We start from the raw sequence: 9,957 nt of genomic DNA on the forward strand, positions 1-9,957 counted from the left end.
GACAGTTGATCAAACCACCAGGAATCACTCGCCCCCCCCCCCCCCTCCCCCTACACACACACCCTGCAATGATAAGTGCCCGCTGTCTCTAAAACATGCTCAAGAAAGATAGGGGTTGGGGTTAAAGGGGTTGTGCGCTGCCCTACCTTTCGGAGCTCCGCTCGCAGCGTCCAGAGGTTCATTACTCCGACCGCTGAGTGCGGGCTTACGTGTTTGCGGCCGCTGGGCGTGACATCACACCCGGCCCCCTCGTGACCTCACACCCGCCCCCTCTTCCAAAGACTTTCATTGAGGGGGCGGGCGAGACGTCACAAGGGGCCGGGCGTGACATCACGCCCGGCGGCCGCGAATATGGAAGCCCACACACCGCGTTCGGAGTAATGAGTAATGAACCTCTGGACGCTGCGAGCGGAGCTCCGAAAGGCAGGGCAGCGCACAACCCCTTTAAGGTAAGGTTACACATAGTGCAGGGTAGCTATCGTGTCCATTCATAGCGGTGGATTTTCTGCTGTGTATTTGCTATGAGCAGGCACTGTGTCTACAGTAAACACATAGAGCTACCCAGCTGCAGCAGGGAGCTCTCTCTTCTGACTGTCATCAATGCATCCATATTGTAAAATACACTGTGGATGCACTACGTTTGACCCTATCCTTAGCATGTATTCACACACACCAAATCCGCTGCAGATCCCCAGTTGTAAAATCCACAAAAAGGCAATCAAAAATACATAAGAATTGCCTAAAATCCACAGTTGAGGATTTTACAACTTCAAACCCGCAGCAGATCCTGTCTGTGTAAATGCACTCCTAGTGCTGTTAATATTTAAACTACCTTTCAAGTATTGCATTTTAGTGCGTATTGCAAGTAAATCTGTTTTTTCATTCTGGAATAATATTGCTATGCAGGAATATTCTTTAGTATATACAGTTTATAAAGTTACAGGATGACATAAGTCATAAGCAAATTCTGCATAGTCTTACTGTATATTCCTTCTTGAAACATACTTAAAGGGGTACTCCAGCACTAAGACATCTTATCCCCTATCCAAAGGATAGGAGATAAGATGCCTTATCGTGGGGGTCCCGCCACTGGGCAGAGCCGTGACGTTACTATGCTCCATCCCCATGATCGCTAGTTATCAGACCCGGAGCGAGCACGCTTCGGGGGCTGATTCTAACGGGGTGCGGCGTAGATGATCACGGGGGTCTCCAGTGGCGGGACCCCCGCGATCAGGCATCTTATCCCCTATCCTTTGCGCCGGAGTACCCCTTTAAAGACATCCAGTAAATTGAGATCTAGGATCCTCTTCTGCGAGGCTCCTAGATCTTTAAACCTGCTATGAAATCATGTGAGTTCCCTTGCCTAATTGAATAGTGTGCCCCATAGATATCAGAGGACTCTTGTACAGAACTGTATGTGGGCTACTTGACAAAGAGTCATTGGCTTATTGTCGATCAGCATACATTTTAAAAACCCTCCTCAATTGGTTGGTAGACTGAAAACCATAAATAAGCATTGCAATCATTTGTACAGTTCCATTGACATATTACCAGGATGAAGTACACTACTTTAAAATTTTTCTATGCCGAAAAGTCAACTCTTTCTATAAAGGACATTAAATAGGTAAGTGAAAATCTGCTGTTACTGTAATGCAATATAGATGTATGTGTACGTGTGCCTGCAAAGCTTCTGCACATATAACCTGTACCCAGGATCAGGAAGTCATTCATTTTATCCCAGTGGTGCAAGAAATAAAATTCTGTATTGCCTTTATGTCAGGGCTAGCTAAAGCAGCTCTCTGGTGTTATGACTTTGCAGAACGTACCGTAGATTGACAGACCTGGGTGAACACCTTCGACTCTAGCCGGAGTTTTCAAATTTAGTCATCTTTTACTACCTCTGTACTTCCCTGCTGCCCAGATCTAAATCCTGAACATTCTTTTCAATATCATGCAGCATCTTTTTAAACAAATGGAAAAGTGACAGGGGCAGACACCAATGTAATAAACAAACAGAAGCTGTCATTGACGCTACATCCCCGGTCTGTCAGAAATTGCCTTCGGCAGTATATTGCTTAGGGCTGGGACTTAGATATTATTTTAAAACGTCAGCCAAAAAAATCTACTCTTAATCTTATTAATTAGATGAACTTTTGAGGATTCGCAAAGGTCAGTTTGGACAGTAAAACTAATGGTAGGTTACCTGGAACAGAAACCCATTATTTTAGTAGATTAATGTGTGATTGAATAGGTCACGCTGGCCTTATAAAAACCCCAGTGGACTTAGCACATTGTTAGCTGAAGCCATGAACAATTTAGCTAAAATAGTCACTCCTGTTTATATGAAGTCACAGCTGTAAGACTGGCCATAGAAAAAAGAAGAGAAGAGAAAGAAGAATCTAAATCTACATTATTTTAATGATAGGCTGTGTTTGTTGCTATGTTTGCTATCTGCTATCACAAGCTAGCACAGGCTTTTAACTCCTAATAATTCAGCAGCTCAATGCTGCATATAAAGATGCCGCGTGTTACTATAGCAACAGTCTAGGTGCCTAACTGGTATTTTACAAATTATTTCACTCTTCAAAACACATATCGTATGGAAATTCACTTGTAATGCAATATCAAAACTTGTTTCTTACAGTAATTTACATACTCGTTGAAATATTAAATGCACTTTTTGAGAAAACTGGCACTGGCTAAAATATTAAAATAACTTGTTACTGTCACTAGTAACAATGATGACTGATGAGGGTCTCTTCTGGAAATCCTTATTACTGCTATCCCAGTAGAAATGAATTCTATTGAATGCAAAAATAATATATACGCTTAAGGGGTTAATGAAAACAGTTTAGTTATTAGCCGTAAATGTATGGCGTCAGGTGCCAGCTGCACTATACAGCTGTCATCCAGCATCTGCAACTGGCATCAGGCTGGCTGTGTAACCTACTAGATGTGGCAACCAACTGCAAAATCTTCTTCTGATACCAGCCATTAACTTTTCAGATGCAATGATCAATACTGATAATGGGTTCTGAAGCATAACCAGGGCTTAGTAAGACCACCCACAGCATGACCAAGGGGATCTGATGAGCCAAGATGGCAACCTGAGGTCTCCTCACCTGCCTTCTTCAGCTCTACTGCCTATTCATATCACTAAACGCTATCACTAAACAGTATTAGCAATCAAATGATTGTGATAAATAGTTCTATAAAATAAATAGTGAAAAAAATTTTTTTTTTAAAACCTCCCTCAATAGAAAAATGGTGTAAAAAAATTAATAAACATATTTTGTATCAACGCATACATAAATGTCCAAAATATCAAAATATAATGTTGAAGATCCTATATGGTGAATGGTGTACACCTAAAAATTTAAAAAGTTTAAAATTGCTGCTTTTTGGTGTCATCACATCCCACAAAAATGTTATAAAAAGTGATTAAAAAGTCACATAAATGCAGAAGTGTCATCTATAAAAACTAAAGATCATGGTGCAAAAATACAATACAATACAGTACAATTGGCCGTGCAAAGAACAAGCCCACATGTGGCTCTGTGGATGGGAAAATAAATAGGTTATGGCTTTAGAAGGGGAGAAGATAAAAGTAAAAATACTAAAATTAAACTGTCCTAAAGACCAAAATGGAATGTGTCCTTAAGTGGTCAATAAAAGGGATAATGAGCATAATGACTGGGGATGTTTTTATCTGAATAAAGCTTTTTATAACCTTGCAGATGTGTGTTTTTGACATAATTTTTTTGGGATTAGCAACCGAAGCAGAAGTTACTTAGCCAGGGCTTAGCGTTATTCCATAAAGCTGTTAGCTCTTACCCCTCAATATTACCACATTACCTATCGGCACCAGCAGTACCAGGAGGAGCTGTGTACAGTTAGGCCTTGTTTCAAGCCTAACAATACCAGCCTGCTAAGTCCCAAAATATCATTTTTTGACACTCCAGGCCTAATTGTACACAGCTCCTCCTTGTACTCCTTGTGCCGATAGGTAATGTGGGAAAGCTGACCAGTTGAACAATTAATCAGATTGCTTCTATCATTTTTAACATGGGCAACTAGTCATGTTTTTTCCTCTGAACAGGTTTTGATAAATTTCCCCATGGGTCCTCAAAAATAGCTTAAAAAAATACAATTAAAAACAACCATATTTACCCCTCCATTGTCTTCTCCCTGCAGAAGCACAGTCAGCCTGCTCTTGCTTGGGAGACCCCGTACATGTCAGCAATTGGCAGCAAGCTAAAGATGTCTCTAGCAGCCCTGGTTTGCTGTTCAGTGCTGAGTAGATAATAACAGGGTCAGACACAGTGTGATCAGCTTTGGGAATCTATTACAGTAATCTAGGGATTCATAAAGCATCCCCAGCTTACATTATGTAAGCACTGTTTCAGCTGAAGCAAACATGACAATGTTTGCCATCACACCAAAGCAAACATTTCCTAACATTCTGACCAATCTACAGCCTTTACCTTTTCTTGCCATGGAGACTGCACCAATAAGTCTGGGCTGGTAATGTCCTGTAGTTTCTTCTACTAGTGTAAGAGAAACTATTCAGGACACAAAGTGTAGGGCAGATAGAGGAAGTGGGCTTCCCCCAGGTATCTGTTTGACCTTTCTGGGTGCTGACACAAACCATGGTAAAGTACTTGTTTGGTATATTAAATGTACATTTTAGGTATAAGGTGAATATTCACTTTAACCCCTTAAGGACCACGGGTTTTTCCATTTTAGTTTTTTCCTCATAACTTTCTAAAAATCATAACGCTTGCAATTTTGCATCTACAGACTCATATGAGGGCTTATTTATTTGCGCCACCAATTGTACTTTGTAATGATATCACTCATTTCACCACAAAATTTACAGCGAACCCAGAAAAAAAATATTTGTGAGGCGTAATTGGGAAAAAACGCCATTTTGCTACTTTTGGGGGATTTCTATTCTACGCAGTGTACTTTTTAGTAAAAATTACACCATATATTTATTCTGTAGGTCCATACAGTTACAATGATACCAAATTTATATAGTTACTTATTTATTTTACTACTTTAAAAAAAATTATAACTACATGCACCAAAATTAGTATGTTTAAATGTGACCCTTATCATTTTAAAATTTTTCCGTATACAGGGTGGTATCAGGGCAAATTTTTTGCACCATGATATGAAGTTTTTATTGGTACCATGATTGTTTTGATCTGACTTTTTGATCACTTTATATACATTTTTTTAGAGTATACAAAGTGAACAAAAATACTCAATTTTGGACTTTGGAATTTTTTTACATGTACGCCATTGACCACGCGGTTTAATTAACATTATAATTTTATAGTTCGGACATTTACGCATGCAGCAATACCACATTTTTTAATTTTTGTTTACATATTTTTTGTTAAATGGGAAAAGGGGGGGGGATTCAAACTTTTATTTAGGAAGGGGTTAAAACACATTTATTCACTTTTTTTCTCACTATTTTTACACTTTTTTTTAATCCCCCATAGGGAACCATTACTTGCAATACTTTGATTGTATACACTGCACTACGCTGAGCATTGATCAGTGTATTCTGCGCTTGATTGTTCAAGCCTGGATCTCAGGTTTGGAGCAAGCAAACACCGATCGGACAGCGTGAAGCATGGTAAGGCACCTCCCACTGTCCTCTCAGCTGTTCAGGATGCCGTGATTTCACCGAACAGCTCCACTGATCTAACCGGCAGTGATTTCTCCCAGTTTAGAATCCGCGATCAACTTTGACTGTGGCGTCTAAAGGGTTAAAGGGGTACTCCGCCCCTAGACATCTTATCCCCTATCCAAAGGATAGGGGATAAGATGTCAGATCGCTGGGGTCCCACTGCTGGGGACCCCGGGGATCGCTGCTGCAGCACCCCGCTATTATTACTGCGCAGAGCGAGATCGCTCTGCACGTAATGACGGGCACCACAGGGGCTGAAGCATCGTTACATCATGGCCCGCCCCCTTCAATACAAGTCTATGGGAGGGGGCGTGGTGGTCATCACGCCCCCTGCCATAGACTTGCATTAAGGGGACGGGCCGTGATGTCATGAGGGGCGGAGCCATGACGTCACGCTGCTCCGTCCACTGTATCGCCCGTCATTACGCACAGAGCGAACTCGCTCTGTGCAGTAATGATGGCGGGGTGCCGCAGCGGCGATCCCCGGGGTCCCCAGCAGCGGGACTGTGGCGATCTAACATCTTATCCCCTATCCTTTGGATATGGGATAAGATGCCAGGGGCGGAGTACCCCTTTAATACTGGACATCAGCCCGATCGGCGATATCCGGTATTAACCGCGGGTCCTGGTTGCCGATAGCGACCCAGTATATATGAAGTGTGCTCAGCTTCACATTACGGGAGCCGGCCACAGAAATAAATATATTTCCGTGGGCGTTTAGGTGATGTTTCATTAATGTGATGTTGCAAATATTGTTGTTTAATCTTTATATTCCCGAAGCTAAAGAAAATGCAACTTATATAAACCATTTAATCCAAATTCACATATTGATTGAGAACGTCTTTCCAGAGAGTCTTACTGCAATGAGTTACTTCTTCTTACAAACATGCCTGAGGGAAAATGCTTTTAGACAATGTTAGATAGATTTCGATCAATGGACAAATTAAACTTAATTCCATCTGTTTCCTCTTTCAGAATGTATCTGCTTAGTACTTTAAATAATCTTTCAATAGCTCACTTTACATTTTCTTCTCTTTTTTACCAAGCTCACTTATCTGGAATTGCAGTAGGGTTAATGGGAAGCTAATGCAATTTATTTGTTAACCTGTGCATCATATTTAATTTCCAGTAGATATGATCAATAATGTATTGATTTCTTTCCACTGTAAAGTAAAGTATATATCCAAAGCGAGGTCATCTGAGAAATTCCTTTTAAAATACACTTTGCAGCTACTGAAAAACCTATTACAGCAATTGGTTTTCTTTTCTCTTAAATGAATGACAGGCGGCTAAAGTATCCGCAGATGGGGAGCAGACTGGGAAGGATGCTGAAAGGACAAACGAAAGGGCAAAACAACTGCAGGATTCTGTAAAGGACACCCTACAGACAGCAAAGGGTAAATGTATTGTTTCAACTTATAATTGTAATGTTTATATAGAGGATATCTGTGTTATACTGGTTAAATAGTACAGTAGCACAGAATTGTAAATAATAAGGTCTTTTTTAATTTAATATCCTCTACAATTTTCTAGTATACAGTGGTCCCTCAACATACGACGGTAATCCGTTCCAAACGGACCATCGTTTGTTGAAACCATCGCATGTTGAGGGATCCGTGCAATGTAAAGTATAGGACAGTGGTCTACAACCTGCGGACCTCCAGATGTTGCAAAACTACAACACCCAGCATGCCCGGTCAGCCGTTGTTTTTTTAATCAACTGGTGCCAGAAAGTTAAACAGATTTGTACACTACTTCTATATAAAAAAAATCTTAATCCTTCCAGTACTTATCAGCTGCTGTATACTACAAAGGAAGTTTCTCTTTTTTTCTTTTTTTTTCTTTTTTTTTCTTTTTTTTATCTCTTTTCTGTCTGACCCCAGTGCTCTCTACTGACACCTCTGTCCATGTCAGGAACTGTACCAAGTAGGAGCAAATCCCCATAGCAAACCTATCCTGCTCTGGACAGTTCCTGACATGGACAGAGGTGTCAGCAGAGAGCACTGTGATCAGACTGAAAATAACTTTACAACTTACTCTAGAACATACAGCAGCTGATAAGTACTGGAAGGATTAAGATTTTTTTAACAGAAGTCATTTACAAATCTGTTTCACTTTCTGGCATCAGTTGATGTGAAAAAAAAATTGTTCTCCACCGGAGTACCCCTTTAACCCCTTAAGCGTTTATTATAACCCTTTCAGTTTTCCACCTAAATATCCATATCATGGCTTATTTTTTGTGCCACCAATTCTACTTCTACCAAATCAGTCATTTTACCCAAAAAACTATGGCAAAACAAAAAATAAAACATTTTGTTTTGGGGGCTTCGGTTTCTATGCAGTGCATTTTTTGGTAAAAATGACACCTTCTCTTTATTCTGTAGGTCCATATGATTAAAAGGATACCATACTTATATAGGTTTGATTTTGTGTTACTTCTGGAAAAAATCCTAGCTACATGAACGAAAATTAATATGTGTAAAAATGTCCTGTTCTGACCCCTATAACTTTTTTATTTTTCTGCATATGGGGATTTATTAGGGCTCATTTTTAGCGCCGTGATCTGAAGTTTTTATCATTACCATTTTAATTTTGATCAGTCTTTTTGGTTGCTTTTTACTTATTTTTTTATAGTATTAAAAAAGTGACCAAAAAAACCGCTATTTTGGATTTTTTTACATGTACGCCATTGACCGTGCGGTTTAATTAACAATATATTTTTATATTTATTTTTATTTGCATAGTTTTTTTTTATGGGAAAAAGGGGTGATTAGGGAAGGGAAGGGGTTAAATCCCATTTATTAACACTTTATTTTTGCAATGTTATAGCCCCCATAGGGGACTATAACATTGCACACACTGATTTCCTACACTGATCACTGCTATGCAATAACATGGCATTGGTCAGTGTTATTGCCGCTTGACTGCTCCTGCCTGGATCTCAGGCGCAGAGCAGTCATTTGGCGATCAAACAACGAGGAGGCCGGTAGGGATCCTCTTCGTGTCCGTACAGCTGATCGGGACGCCACGGTGAAACCGCAGTGGACCTGATCAGCCTGACTGAGCTGCCGGGAAGGTTTCACTGTCACTTCAGACATGGCAATCAACTTTGATCACTGCGTCTGAAGGGTTAATACCAGGCATCACTGTGATCGGCGATGTCCGGTATTGGCCGAGGGTCCCAGCTGTTGATGGTTGACCCGATATGACGCAGTAAATATATATCCTGCATTGTTAAGGGGTTAAAAAGGTTTCACTGTATTTTGTACTAATTTGGGCTCACAGTGCAGGGGTCAGATACTGATGCTTCTCCACAGGTGTAAGAAATAAAAGCCATGATCTAGCACTGCAAGGGCTCAATACATTTCTTAAATCTTCTGGGTTGGTGTGTCTGGCCCTTAAGCTTTTATGTGGTCGTCATAATATTGATAAAATAAAGAGTTTAGAAAGTAACTGGGCCATCAGTGGTGGATCATTTTCATATCCCATATTGTTATATGTTTGTGTCATTTATGATTGTATGTTATTTTGTCATGTTTTATACTGTGTACATACATTTATACCAGATATGGCTAAACTAAGGAGTTAACATGCACTCACATAAACATAGGTTTATTTGGTTTAGTTATCATAAAACATTTAAATATCTTAGAAAAATAAGTAAAGTCAGGCATCTCATAAACACAAGTTAAATCCCCTAAATGTGCAGAAGATGTGTTTAAGCTGTTGAAGCAGTTCTAAAGTTTTTAATGTCCTATATAAATCTGCTTTGAAGAAAAGCAGGTTTATGTTTTATTTATCTATGTATTTTGAAATTTTGGTGAACTGTTATCCTATAAAATCTGAAAGAACATCATAACCTTTTTGTCATGTCACCAGCTGTGTAGTGGGATATGTTGTTATGGTAACACGCGCGTAAGATAGACAGGGTATGGCAGGTATGGGATTCAGAAAGTTGAAGATTTTGTAGATTTAGCTTAATCTGTAACTTATTTTAGACAAAGACAAGCACTTTGGTGTATGAAAGCGTTCTCAGGAAGGATTTACTTTCTAGATATTATCGATCACTGTTCCCGAAAAGGACCACACTCCCAGTGAGTGTTTACGGGTGCACGCTGGTCGGGCCTGGGTCAGGGGCCCCCACAGATAGCTAATTCAACAAAAACAGCAGCACATTATTATTGATCACTATGGATGAGTGAATCGAATCAGACTAATCCGAATTCATTAAACTCCATTTAGTGCGGTCCAGG

The 9,957-nt window shown here is 40.0% G+C and overlaps 1 protein-coding gene across 2 annotated transcripts in view; it reads left to right on the forward strand.

Moving 5' to 3' along the window:
• The window catches only part of LAMA2 (laminin subunit alpha 2), a 943,701-nt gene that overhangs the window by 745,340 nt on the left and 188,404 nt on the right, over positions 1-9,957 (forward strand). For both annotated transcript variants that reach the window (XM_056566521.1, XM_056566522.1), the window contains one exon: positions 6,990-7,101. In XM_056566521.1, the coding sequence (XP_056422496.1) occupies positions 6,990-7,101 (112 nt within the window). The remainder of the gene's footprint in view (positions 1-6,989; positions 7,102-9,957) is intronic.

This window comes from Hyla sarda, chromosome 3 (assembly GCF_029499605.1).
Source record: "Hyla sarda isolate aHylSar1 chromosome 3, aHylSar1.hap1, whole genome shotgun sequence".
Lineage (NCBI taxonomy): Eukaryota > Metazoa > Chordata > Amphibia > Anura > Hylidae > Hyla > Hyla sarda.